Source organism: Nothoprocta perdicaria, unplaced genomic scaffold, assembly GCF_003342845.1.
Source record: "Nothoprocta perdicaria isolate Ctin4 unplaced genomic scaffold, notPer1 scaffold_1, whole genome shotgun sequence".
Classification (NCBI taxonomy): Eukaryota; Metazoa; Chordata; class Aves; order Tinamiformes; family Tinamidae; genus Nothoprocta; species Nothoprocta perdicaria.
In genome coordinates, this window is record NW_020454093.1 from 11,289,730 (window position 1) to 11,303,758 (window position 14,029).

At 36.2% G+C, this 14,029-nt stretch overlaps 1 protein-coding gene across 1 annotated transcript in view; it reads right to left on the bottom strand.

The window, feature by feature from the left end:
* Window positions 1-2,500: 2,500 nt before the first annotated feature.
* The window catches only part of PARP8 (poly(ADP-ribose) polymerase family member 8), a 103,823-nt gene continuing 92,294 nt past the window's right edge, over window positions 2,501-14,029 (bottom strand). The window contains exons 16-26 of the mRNA XM_026035605.1: window positions 13,035-13,160; window positions 11,672-11,737; window positions 10,272-10,339; window positions 9,875-9,923; window positions 8,997-9,109; window positions 8,764-8,836; window positions 7,416-7,485; window positions 5,559-5,635; window positions 4,755-4,824; window positions 3,708-3,792; window positions 2,501-3,327 (exon numbers count right to left, since the gene is read on the bottom strand). Of these exons, the coding sequence (XP_025891390.1) occupies window positions 3,225-3,327; window positions 3,708-3,792; window positions 4,755-4,824; window positions 5,559-5,635; window positions 7,416-7,485; window positions 8,764-8,836; window positions 8,997-9,109; window positions 9,875-9,923; window positions 10,272-10,339; window positions 11,672-11,737; window positions 13,035-13,160 (900 nt within the window). The 3' untranslated portion in view covers window positions 2,501-3,224. The remainder of the gene's footprint in view (window positions 3,328-3,707; window positions 3,793-4,754; window positions 4,825-5,558; window positions 5,636-7,415; window positions 7,486-8,763; window positions 8,837-8,996; window positions 9,110-9,874; window positions 9,924-10,271; window positions 10,340-11,671; window positions 11,738-13,034; window positions 13,161-14,029) is intronic.

Sequence of the window (14,029 nt, forward strand, 5' to 3'; positions counted from 1 at the left end):
CTAATTCTGGTAGAACATTAAGCAGAATATTATACAGACTGCCCATTCTATGTTAAGTAATATGGAATTAAAGACTCAGGTGACCAAAACAGTGTAGCATTGCTGAGGAAAACAGAGCTATGCTGATTCATATTATAGAACAAAAGAACCCATATTGCTTAACCCCTTGAATGCTAAATATCTGTCTGAATTTCAAGAAAGATTTAAAATCTTTTTTTTTTTTTAATTCCTTTCTCATACATTAAAATACTCATAGAAGTATAAATACGGCAATTTGACAATTTATAATCAGGGTGCAACATTAAGCTATTAAAAAATATTTTTCCATCAAACCATTTATATTCAGAGGTTTGAAATTTTGTATAGTATTCAGGAAGAAGTTAGAAAGTTTTCCCAGGAGTGTTCCAGGTTGCTCCATGTCGGATGGGGCTACAGCTAGGTAGATTTGGCCTCATGGAGATTTCTACCATGGCAACTAAAAGAGCCTGAGGCTCTGCTTTTCCTGTCAATAAAAAATGTGAGCCTCAAGAAATGCTCTTACATACAGGAACAGCATGAAGGAGAAATACTTTACAAATAAGACCAGGCCTCTCTTCAGATGACCCTGGTTTCCAGTTCCCATTCGCTAGAATTCTTGCAAAAATAAGTATTTGGAACAATTTGACACCTTGTGCACCAATGCTCGCTGTGCACCTGTATTTGTATGTGACACTGGGCTTGTGCCCTAGCCCCACAGCACCTTCACCCAGGGCCCAGGTCCTACAGTTTCCCTGCGCTCTGTGCCCCACCAGTGGGCTGCCTCTGTCCCACAATGKGGCTTTGCTCTCCCAATCCCTTCTCCTTCCATCCACCGCCTGGATAAGACCTGGGCTGTTTTTAGTTCCCTTTTATTTTTCCCTACCAATGAACAACTTTCCTTGGCAGAATTGCCCTTCTCCTTCAAAGGTTTGGCTTTCTCCCACTGTTGTGCAACTGCTACACTCCTCACCCCATGCCTTTTAACCCTTTTCCACTACACTTTGGCCAGTCTCCTCAGAACTATTACCTCGAGTGGGCACCTTACATCAGAAAGGTACACTGCAGAGCTCTGCCCTTCCCAGCACTTTCCTTTCCTTCCACTGAATTATTTATATCAGTCTTCTGAGCAGTCTTAAAAGATGGCATTAATGTATTTTCTTCTCCCTTCCTCTTTCAGGCTGTACTCATGATAGCTCCACTTACGGCCGGTACCACTATGCAAACCAAGGCTGACTCACTGTCATAGCTACAGTCCAGGTTTCTTCCTTCAAAGGCTTCAGTTGTGATCCTGCTACTTGGGACACATAAGATAACTGCTCACCTGTAGGGTATCTTTGTGGGTTTGCTTCTTGATTTCTTTCTTATTTTTTAAGACATTGTGATTCAGCCATTAGCGACAGGACACACTACGGAGAGATGGTAGTTCCAGCTTTGCAGCTCCACTCCTGAATTATGCTGATTTGTGCAGCTGCACAACCTACTGCAGTCCTAATACAGAAATACTAATTTCAGGAATCCTCTTTCTTTTGAGAAGTTAACCTGTATCCCAACACAGAAGATACCAATTATCAAGAACTGGTTCCCAAACTAGGGATCCACCAAACGCGAGCCAACGCTAACAGAAATTCAAGGGCAAAGCGAAGATTTGCAAGCAGAATCAGGTTTACAGGTCCAGATGTGAAACTAGAATCAAGGTCATCAATAAATAAGCCTAGGATGCTAGAAACATTCCCAAGTATATGCTTCTAGTCCCAATAGCACTATTTTAATTGCAGAGCATTTCAATTACAGCAGAGAGTTAAGGAAAGTCAATCTTGGACTAAAAAGGAGAAGTCATCCACTACCAGCAAGTATGAAAATTATCCCTCTAGTGTAGTTTTATTTAAAAGAAATAAATGCTAGTCTGYGTTTTCTATGATCTTTTCTGAACATTTGTGATCTTCAAGATCTCTATGATGAAAATGATATAGTAGGGGATAGAGTAAATAAACTCTGTTGCATTTTTACCTTCACAGATGGCCTGTACAAAGTGTATGGCAAAGCAAGACTCACTTAAGTTCTCCCTATCTAAGGATGTGATCCTGCAAGCTGGCAATAGTAAGGGCCAAAGATGCTTAGCAGGGCACAAGATAAGCTTTAGGGACTGAACTTCTYCATGTGTTGCCATCCTGTTCCCTTGGTGGTAACCATTTACTAAGAGAAAAACAAGTCGTCACTGTAAAAGACAGAGATTTGAATTTGTTCAGTTTGCCTTACAAGTAAATCAATAAAAATATTTCAGCAAGAGGAAATCAGTAAAAGTTTTCATTTGTTTGTATTTTCTAATGTGCCAACAATCAATCTAACCATAAAAATACTCTAATTCTGGTGCTACTTAACTATGTGGCTAATTAGAATCACAAGAGTAATCTCACTAAAGTTAAGGCAAAAAGATTCAAGAACCTTGTTAATCAAATAAATTGCAAAATTAATATATATAAACCAAATGTGTAAAAAGGATACAGCTTCTAGATTTCTAGTTGCTTGCTGGGTTTGTACAATCAAAAAATGTAACCGAACTATTTAATGAATAAACAATCAATGATACCATCAGTGTCACTATTTTTCACTTGCTTTCACTGATTAAGTCAAAAATTATTTTAACCTTTGACTCTAAATCCTACCTGTACCTGTGTACAATAAAATGAATCAAAGATAATTGCAGGCAACCAATCTCTTTAATTTACATGTTCCAGACAACCTTTTATTGTGTTTAAATATGAGAATATTTTACTTATTGCAAAGTATCCTGTATAATACAGGTTCTCCGCTATAAAATCTTCTCTGTTGATTATAATTGAGTCATTCTAAATTTAAAATACCAGTATACAGTACTAAAACCTCCAATTGAAGAGTTTAATATAAAAATATCAGCACAAAACTCCTTTTTAAAGTCTGTTTATTGTGAGCAACCCAAATGCCTGTTTAATTATTATTAGTTGTAGAATATTAAGAGACTTTGCACCCCTACAGTTGCTAATTCATACCGTCTCAGGTATTTCGATGAGATAAGAAATACTAAGTAAGAAAACAGTAAGTATTCAAAGGGTTAATTTGCTCAGAATAATAATAATAAATTAGGTTTTTTGCATCTTCGTCAGTTCAAAATCCAGCTTTGAGACTGAGGAAGGCTTCCAAATCACATCAATTAAATAAGAGTGGTCCTTTTAACCAGTAGCAGTTTGATTGCCAATGACTCGAAGAATCTCTTTATGGATGCTTGGTTCCTGTGTATTTATACTTGTATCACCCACTTGACCATCTTCATAACTAAAAAAAAAAAAAAAAAATACAGAAAATGAAATTTAATTAGATTTTTATTAATCTGTCTTAAAAAAAAGCAAACACTGTCTCATTCAATAGTCTGAAGTGTGTTGTTATCCTTAACTTATTCATACATTTCCTAACAATAGTAAATACAGAGATAAATTAAAACAGTAAATACAGAGATAAATTAAAACAGTAAATACAGAGATAAATTAAAACAGTAAATACAGAGATAAATTAAAACTTATAAACAGTTTGGAAGAAACTTTTTTTTTTTTTTTTTTTTTTTTATCTTTTTCATTCTGAACTGCTGGAGGGGAAAAATATGGGGACAAAGCCTAGAAAAGAGAGAAGTTAAATACTAAAGAAAGCTTTGTACTCACACAAAGAAAAATCTTGTACACACATGATCAGTATTGGGAACTACCCATATCTCTCCGTGTTTGTGCAGATCGGATGAGGTTATCACTATTAGGGAAAGAATAAATTTCAGAGTGGTGAAAACATGTCTGGAAAATGCCATTAAAAATAATTGCTCTTTTATACACTTTAAATAGCCTTTTGGGAATGTCTAATTTTCCAGTGCATGTCTGTGGCATGGTGTAGAAGCTCAGATTTGGCTGCTGGTACAAACTGGGAGAGGAACTTGATTTTTGTTTTTTTTTTTCCCAAATACATTATATTTTCCAAAAAACACAGATGTTTGATGTATGGGAGCCAGTTGGTCACTGGATGATTTTAAATTCAAGTCTGCTTTTATGTTCATTTGGCACTTCACTGAAATGGAGTGATGTGAAGGCTGCAAACCTGCTCTGGAGACCAGTAACCAAGAAAAAATGAAAATGTGTTTTTATTAAAAATGGATTTTAAATGGACAGAGGGCTGTTAAACAGGACCTTCATCAATTAATCCGCCTTTGGCACAGAGCTGTTTGTGTCTGATAATGGTTGAGCAAAAAATGAAATTTGAAATACAAAAGCCTGAAACTGAGACACCGGGGATTTGGGGATTTGAAAATTAACAAACATTTTTAGAGAATAAGAAAAGTAGTTATGGATCAAAGGGAATTGTGAAGTTCACAACACTGGCTGGACTTCTTAGAAAACTTCATTTCTCATGGGTTTCTAATAAAGATTATGACTTCTGTTATATTGACGGCACAGAAATATGATTGCATTTGAAAGAGCAGATAATCAGTCACTACATGTATATGATTATTTAATGAAAGTTCAGCATGCATTATAGGTTTAGTTGGAAGAAGGCATTGCTTTGAATTGAAATATAAAGATTAGTTATTTAGCAAGAATTTGCAGGATTACCAATAATGTCTCAATTTAAAATAGCCAGCACCAGAACTAAAGCTTGCACTGATTTGCATCCAGTAAAGACTGCACCTGATTAAAACAGCTTTTCAAGAATTTTCAACTTACCTTCACATAAGGCTATGCATTTTAAGTTACGGCTTTGCAAAAATTGTGACTGTTGTCCTTTCTTCTGTGACTGATATTAAAAAAAAAAAAAGAAAAATTAATTAGTGCAGTAAGACAATCTGAGTAAAGAAATAACAAAAAGGAGAAGAGCTATTTTCCATGTTTATTAATAAATAAGGAAGTCATCTTTCTGATTTTTTGATCACTTGTTTAAAATACATTAGGAAGGATTTAAATCCCTTTATCCAGAAAGAAAAGTTTCAATTTATTAGAGACTAATAAWTCATAGAAATATGAATTGAGAGCAGAAAAACAAACACAATCTAGATAAATCTGATCACTGATTCTTCAACCACTGTCTTGTTATTTTACTGGCCTTATATATACATGCTCTTATATCCATCGCTTTCTGCGAAGTCAGATTACTCTCTACTACTTTTTACATACGGATATAGATGTAAGATTTTGTTCTCAAGTTTAGCCCTGCAAGTAAGTACTATGAACTTGCTTAGATAAAGCAGTTTACTATTTTAATGTTTAAAAACATTAAGAAAAACAGATGTGCTATGAGTGATCTGCTATTTATTTTACAACAATAACTATGCTCAATTTCATCCTTCATCATTCTTCAACAAAAAAAAAAAAGCAGAATTCAGAATCCTCTGCCAAAGATCATAATGAAATAAAGAGAAAAAAAACTGTTAGCTTACACAAAAGCAATATTTCCTCCTTGCCAGCTATCAGGTTCCCACACATGCAAGCAGGGTACCTATGCAAGGAGGTTTGATATCCCCTGTACTGTACCTGTGATGCATTACTGCCCTTGCTGCCTGAAGCAGGTTCATCCTTAGCTGACACCTTCTGCTGCTTCTTGTTCATCCCTGAGAATATTAAAGCCTTGTAAGATACTCTGACACATAAATACCYTAACAAGCAAAGTTAAATACCAGTAATGAAGCAGCTAACATGGGGCGGATCATTATCCTTTGCATAGAGCCACAAAATTTAATTAACTTAGAATAATTCAATTTAATCCTGCAAGTTGTCTGTACATCTACATGTGTTGCAAGGACCCTAGAAAAGCCYAGCTGGTATTAAGTGGCTGCTGAAGCAGTGAAATATCATCTTAAATTCCACCAAACTCAGCTCRGGAATGCTCTTGGGTGATTGCTTAACAGAGTTTCACATCAGTCTGCCTGAGTTTAGCTGACCCTCATCAGGCTAAAGCAGCATATGCTCTCATTTACTCTGGGTGRGCTTGTAAAATCTTGAGAGAAGGGATTTTAGATGTTCCTCTTTAACACTTTGACTTTTTAATTGTTATAATACTATTTTTAGAGCAGTTAATTTATTTAAAGGTAGCTTTAATTMTGCCTTGTTTTAATTAATTTCATTTAAAGTAAAATTATTATTTGTTGGCCAGGTTGGATGYAACCATTTCCACGTCAAAATTTTAAGAACTTATGTTTTTTCTTAGATCTCTCTTACATTATTCATGTTGCTGTGTATAAACTTGCCCTCTTGCACGCTACTACAGGCCTCGTTTTTCCCAGTATCCCATATTTCTTGGCAGATTGCAAACTCAGGCTGATTTATGGGGAAATAGAACTGTAGGACTCCACCCTGTTTTTTATCTGTATAAACTTTATATTCCCAGTAGGAGTACAGGCTTCTTTCTGGAGGAGACTTCATGGAAGGGACAAAGAAAGGGAGCGAGATGAGGAAAAGCACAGTGAAGGTGACCAGTACAAGACTAAGCAGCCAGATAAACGGTACTGCAGTCTGCACTTTCAGGGCAACCTGAAAGTTTCTGTGCTTCTCRTGTATTCTCTGAAAAGCTAAAAACACATTTAGAGATGCCTGATCTTGCAAGTAAATAACTACTAGCAGAAAAYGCTGAGCTTCAAAAATGGATTGCAACATTATCTAAAAATACTGAAAATCAGAAAGTGTAATTCTCTTATAAAAAAATCTATATACATGCACATATAATTATGCCAACACTTACATTTCTGGGAATGAGTAAAAAGCAAAAGTATTTTAAAATTTCCATAAAAAGTTCTTAATATAGACATTGCTTTATCATATTTCTATTTATGCTTCTATCTACGTTTTAGTTTTTATATGGAAAACCCTGCATGACTCACTTTGGATTTACTAAGAGGGCAAATTACGTACCCTCCCCTCCTCCTGCTAAAATAAACATATTGTCCTTTACTTCCTACATAAACTTGATCTGGTGATGCACTTGGGAATAGCCTTATATATAAATATTGGAATGTTCCTATTGATTTCAGTGCAACCACTCTCATTACTGAAATGGGTGTTTCGTCAGTTCAGGTCTGAAAGTCTATGAATTAATTGCTACTATTAAACTGATTTAAGCAAATACTGACAAAACAATCCCAAATACATAGTTGGGTTTGCAACGTACAGTCAGTCAAGAATCTTCTTTTTCAGAGTATCCARTGGTGGCTACTGTCCACTTCAATCATAGTTTCAAGATATTTAATAAGGAAAACTAGATTTTTTTTTAAAATAAATCTTGGCCTACAAATTGACTACAGTGTTGTAAACATTTAAACAGAGAAAAAAAAAAAAGCAGTAAGCTGAGACACCCCCTATATTTCTCCAAATTCAGAGTGACATATAAATTATCACCTGAGTAACCAAATGATATGCTTGACAATGGACTAAGGTAGATTCCACTTCCAAACATTGCACCATGGAGCTGAAAAAGAACAGAGTGATTGCTTATCCATAATTTGATTATCTTGACAATAATGTAAGGCACAAGTCCTAACGTAGAAAAGCATCACCTCATCACACTAATTTATTACCTAACAATAAATACTGTTCAAAAGAAAAACTACTAAAACACCTCCAGGGACTGACTGATTTGTTTGAAAGGGCCCTTACAGAAAATGTACAAACTAACACAAATGAGAATCCAGGTTTTCTCTCAGTCAGGGAGATATAATGAACCCTCCATTATTTCCTTTTGCCCAATGATTTTCACAGCATCTGTGTGAAGCTCCCATAGGAGTGCGCAGAGTGCAGAGGTGCTCCCTTTCCTTCACATCCCACCGCTTGGCTATCGGTTGTTTTTCCTGGGTAGCCAGTRGTGGGGTAGTTAGAACATACTGGGCTCAGTATACAACATTGCTGTGTGAGAGATCTACTTATGACGATTTGTGTAAAATGTGGGAGAGGAGAAAACATTTAAAAAGGTGGAAAATAATACCATAAACAGAGGCGCTTACTTTGGCSAATTTTGTTGTATAAATGTTATTTCCATGGGGAAGCACCTCCCAAGGCTGCTAACAGAAGTACCCAAAGTACCACTAAAAGGAACAGTATACATTTCCATTCCTGCTTCTAAGGGTTTCCTGTTGYACCTTAGTTCCCTATTCCGGATACTCAGATCCCCCCGTAAGGCATGTAATCAAGGTCCCGGATTCTGCTCTAGGGAACAGCTGTCAACAAGGATGCGAAAACACTCTGAGCTCCCTAGTTCCTCTGGCTCTGCCTGCTTTGCTCCGCAGGACTGCTCTGATAGTTCAGCCTAGGGAACCAAGCTGAGGCTTGCAATAGCTCCCTGCTGGCCTCATATTCCTTTGCAAAGGAAAACAGAGGAGATGAGATGCTCTAAACCCAGCTTCTGTAAATCTAGAGTGCTTCGGTATCCTGTAATATAGATATAGTTTATGTGGATTTTAGTTTTGATCCTGGAGACTGCTTTAAAGCAATACCGAGTAAAGCCTCCTGGAGGTACTGCTGTGCAATGCAAAACTGAAACTGCACTTACATTGAAGACRAAGGGATTTTAGACACTGACTAGCAAACACGTTGCTTCATCTTAATTGCTTCACAGAAGCATATTTTCCAGTGAACTACGAGGGTGTTTGCAGTCACCACCGACACGCGTATTGACAGCAAGCCTCTTGAAAACTTGTCTGAGTTTAATATGTGGTCAAACATACACTGTTTAGCTGGAGTCCATATTTACCTGCAGCCTCGTATTGGAAGCAACAACTAAGCCGTTCCTCAGGATGGAATGCCAATTTTCAATGTGTGAACCACTGGAAAAAATAAAAGGAAAGGGTTTAAATCCCCAGTGTAAAAACCAAAATGAAATCATCAGTCCTCTAAAACAGTAAGTCCAAAGCTGTAAACCATAAAATGGCAAGGAGAAAATAACTTGGGCATTTTGGAAATCTTTGATTAATAATATGTACTCACTGAAATGCAAAGGTACTTCCATAGAGATTTTTAGCAGCTCGGAAATTGGATTCTTTGGCTGGTGGACTACTGAGAAGAAGGAACTGGTGGGGAGTGTGCATAAACTTTAGTTGCTGTAAAATATAACAGTGCATGAATGAAAAGAAGCTGATTATACAAAAACACTATTTCAGAATGGCATAAGATATCATGCTGTTTCACACAATATATTACTGCATCTAAACACCTGTGTAAACTAAGTTGAAATCAGCCTCATTACCATAGCTTCATTTCAAATCAAACAGTGAAAATATTCTAAGGCTTGCAGACAAACAAAAATTTTTAAAACCAATTTCCACTTAATAAGACTCTAATAGAATAATTAATTTGAACTATTTTATCATGGCATTTTGATCAGGGATAGCTCTGACTTAAAGCTCAGATTTGAAAGGCTACACATTGCCACCTCCTTTTGAAAGGATCAGAACACAAGCAGAAACAAATCTCAGCAGCATCCTGCTACATTTCATCCTGCTACATTGCACTGCTTTCATTATCACCCTGTATCTAATATTACGTATGGTAACAGAAAAAAAAGTGAGGTTCTCACCAGCCTCAGGTGTCTGCAAGGCAGAACCTGCACTTGACTACTCAACTTAATAAACAGGCTCTTTCAGAGCACGATTCCTTTGACCTATTTTAGATACTCACAGCATGATTCTATGACTCACGACCTAAAACTACCTATTTCTTTCCACTACCTATTAATGGAACTGAGATGACTAGCTTGAATATAGACACCTACAAACATGTAGGTCCTGTGAATCCCACCTAAAATTCAAAAACAAGTTGTAAAAATGTTAAAACAAGAAAGAAAAGGAGGAGGAACCCACACTTACCCTATTCACTGGTAGCTTCACAATATGTGATCTATTACTAGAAATAACCCTAAAATAAGAAATAGATGCATTAGATATGATAACAAATCAGAACTTCTTAAAAATGCTGATGAATCCCATCATAAAGTACACAACTGCAGGCATTTGAACTTATCTGATGAAAGTAGACCAAAGTTTGACTAGAAAATCAGATCTGAGGGCATATAAATCAGCTGAAGTTGTTCCACTATTTTCAGAGGACACAGATGAGGTTAMAGTCCACAAGCAAATAGACTTGCAAATATCAACACTAATAGAAATTCTTAGGGTGAGCTTAAACCAAACTAAACCGGGAAAGTGATTATTCATTCAACGTGTTACTTTAAAAATTATCATTTCATGTGAGTCCATTTTATACCATTGTAGAAGAGGATGTGCAAGAGGGTCCTGTTTATCCATCTGCTTCTTTATTTCCAAGTAAGGAGCCTAGAAAACAGTAATTGTGCTCTTTATTGCCAGCTGAAATGAAAAGGTTACATTTTATATGTTACATTGCCCATGACTTCATTTATTAAAATGAATAAATAGGACTCATTATTAGGCTTAAATAACAGATTTACTGACATTTAGCCTTGTACAGTTATAAACGTGTTTTGACAACAACAAGAATTAATATAGCAATTATTTTCCCTAGAGTAAAATAATAAGCATATAATTAGCATAAAAATGAGTATATTACAGCCAACATTGTTGATCTCAGTGAGAACAGAAGAAGACATCTACTTATGCTTGATTCGTGCATTAATTGGACTGGAACTTCRGAAAATTGTCTCAAAATACCCCTGGTTAATTCACTTCAATGTTTTTAACTGTTCCATGGTATAAACCAGCAAAATAAAGAATCAGCTTATATAGCCTTTGAAATCTTTTCTTTATTTCATTCACAGTGCAAAGTGTCTTTTTAAAATTCTTCAGCCCAATAATTATTTTAATGCTAAAAATAAAGTAAAATGGTGGATATTTTCATTTTAAAAGATAATATACAGGAAACATATCCACATCTTTATTGTTAAAAAATGTTATATTACGTAACAACACCCAAATTTGTTTTCATCTTAAATTTATGTTCTCTAAACACTTCAGAATCCCAAAATATTAGAAATACAGACAGAATAAGATTTTAAATTCCTGTCTATACAGTAGCTCAAAAATCAAGCTACATGGGACAGATGTATCATGGCTCATATTGAGTCAGAGGTAATCAGTTACAATCAGGTGGGCTGCTTGGGAAATAAAGTATCACATAACCCAAGCATGGCTATTAGATTCTGTCCCACTGTGAATTCTGGAAGATCATATGGTAGRTAGGAATCCCAAGAGGTCTGACTCTTCAAGTCTCCCAGTACACTTTCATGAGCAAGTGTGTCAATATAATAGAAGGAAGTCATGACCACCTCAGAACACTATGGTAAAATCAATTTATGTTACTTTGGAAGTAAGAGACTCAGTGTGGCATTGATATTTTCAAAAATGTAACAATTGGTCATTATTTTGTTCTAATGTTTGATTCTACTAGTATTATCTCTTAATTTAAACATCAAAAAACCTGACTTCTGTTTCATCACTTTTATTTCATTGCTGTCATGGATACTGCAGGGGGTTTATTATTTATTATTTTTAACAAAGATTTTAATATCCTTRCAGCTGTATCAGGAAGAGATGATACAATTGCATTCCTATCTCCCCCACAGGYGACAATGTAAACACCTACCTAGTTCTAGAAATAGCTAGTAAGATCTATAAAATTTTTATGCTTACCTGTGTCATCTCTCTAATAGAAGTGATACTATCCAATGCTTTCATGACTCGGTCATAATTCTTCTTCTAATATAAAATAAGCAAATAAATTAAAAGAATATTCTGGGTCTCTAGCCATACGAACACCTCAGTTCTTTGAGTGTGTATATAGCCACATTTAGAAGAAATGTTCAGAAAACAATCCTCCAAAACTTTCTTAGCTTACACACAGACTCTCATTCATAGTCCAYGATAATTCCAGGAAAGTAAAAGAATTTCAAGTTTTTTGTTTGAATTTCACTGGAATCTCCAACATGCAACTACAAAAAGTTGCACTCCAAAGTGCAACTACAGAAATTAACTCGCTTTCTAAACAAATATTTGCAGCTAAGCACTAGCTCTTGCAGTTGTTTAAATAATACGCTATTATGTTAAATGATGCAGTGAACAAATAGATGTTAAATAAAAAGCTAAGTAAGCAGATGTGTTTACTGTGCTAGCAGCTCTGTAAAACATGAGGGGTATTTGTGCTGCTAGTAGGGTAGTTTGCTGTTCTAAACATGGTGTCACACTCAGCAGCACGGCTGGACGTCTACTCTYTCCACAGCTCAGCTGGTGCTGCCCTCATTCTCCTTCTCCGTTGGGCTTCACATTCACACTTCGCCACAGGCAGTGGTCTCCTGGCCCACCTCTTTCCCAGCACCTCCCTGACAAACCTCTCCCATGCTCTGCAGAATCTACTTGCCAATTCCTCTGAAGAAGAACCACTGCTAAACTGGCCTTCTTTCCCAACTGGTAGAGTGTGTCCCAATGAAAGAAGTCCAAAGCTCTCCCTTAAGAATGGCTCAAATGGGATATAATAGGGCACAGCTCCTCTAAGGCTTCCCTGTGAAGTAGTCTTTGCAGTCTGAAAAGCAAGTACTGCAAATACACTTRTTTGCTTCAAAGCTGATGCTTCTACAACAGCATTTGCAAATTAAGTTTTTGGGACATTATTGCTTACAAATTGAAAATGAAGTGGTAGCAATAAACAGTTTAAGAATACAAAAAAAAAAAGGATTGGAATTCTCCCTGATCTACATGGTCTACATTTCCCAAAGGCCATCTTTTCCTTTGTGTTTGAAGTGTATACTCATAGAAGAACACTAGAATTTTTTTTTCATTTTGTACCTAAAGAAGGAACTCTTGATTTCAATACAGCTTAAAGTTTATTTACCTTCTCAAAGACAATTTAAAATAGACTTCTCAAAGTAGAGGCACGCACATGCATATTCTAGAGCTGTATCTCTAATAGCTAGAGAAAAGTCTAGGGAAGACGACTATAATTTAAGATTTAACATGTGACTTAAATCAAGCAACGACATACTGAAATACAGTTACTCACCCTAGGATTAAAGGCCAGCATCTGAGGATCGTTAGGATCAACTACAGAAGGATATGGCTCAAAAATGACAACTTTCCTAGGTGACTCTAACGCAGACCGACACATGGATACCAGCAGATCAACCACCTGCAGAGAGAGAAAAAGATATATTCAGTATGTACTTTTGTATCRATGCAGTCTGATTTTTATTTTATACATTATAGTATTATGGGATTTCATAATTATCTATTTTATCCAAACAGAAAAAAAGCAGTGTTCTGACAGCTATGAAACCTAAAATCCACCTCATAATGAAATACAAAGTTGCTGCATAAAAAGTGTTGCTGCAAAGTATCTCATATCTCTTTGTTCCTCTTTGCCTCTTTAGACATTTCTCTATAAATATGGACTTTTCCATGAAAGGAAAAAAAGCTGAGATGAGCTATAGATTTTAGGCAGCTCTGGTTCCTCCCACAATCCCAGACAGATCAGATCTCAACTCAGAGCTCAAGCTGTTCTAAAATTTATTATATCCTTGTTATTATATCTGATCACTTGAAGGCAATAAAAAGCAAGGTCCTTTACAGAAGCAGAATGAAAATAAGAATCATGTAAAGAAAGCGAAAAGGAGCTGTGCTGCAGTGAGTCATACTGTTATCATTCCCCTCCTCTGCTTCTTTAGCATGAATGGACAGTTTTCTCCATTTGTTTAAAAATATTCGCTAGCTCCAGTTACTAAGTACCTCACATATACTGAACCATGAAGTTATCTGAGTAATCATTCCTTCTTCCAGAGTGCTCTGATTTCTCTCCAGTTTATCACACCCACATGTGTGACAAATATTTCAAAATAAGGCATCTACACCAGCACTTGCAAGGGAGACTGGGAGGCTGCTTCCACAGGCAGGTGAGGCCACAAAGCCTGCCACTGTGTAAATGTATTATGAGCAATGAAACCTGAGTTCGTATACCCTACTTCTCAGGAGCACTTCTTAGCTTCCAGTTGTAAAACACTA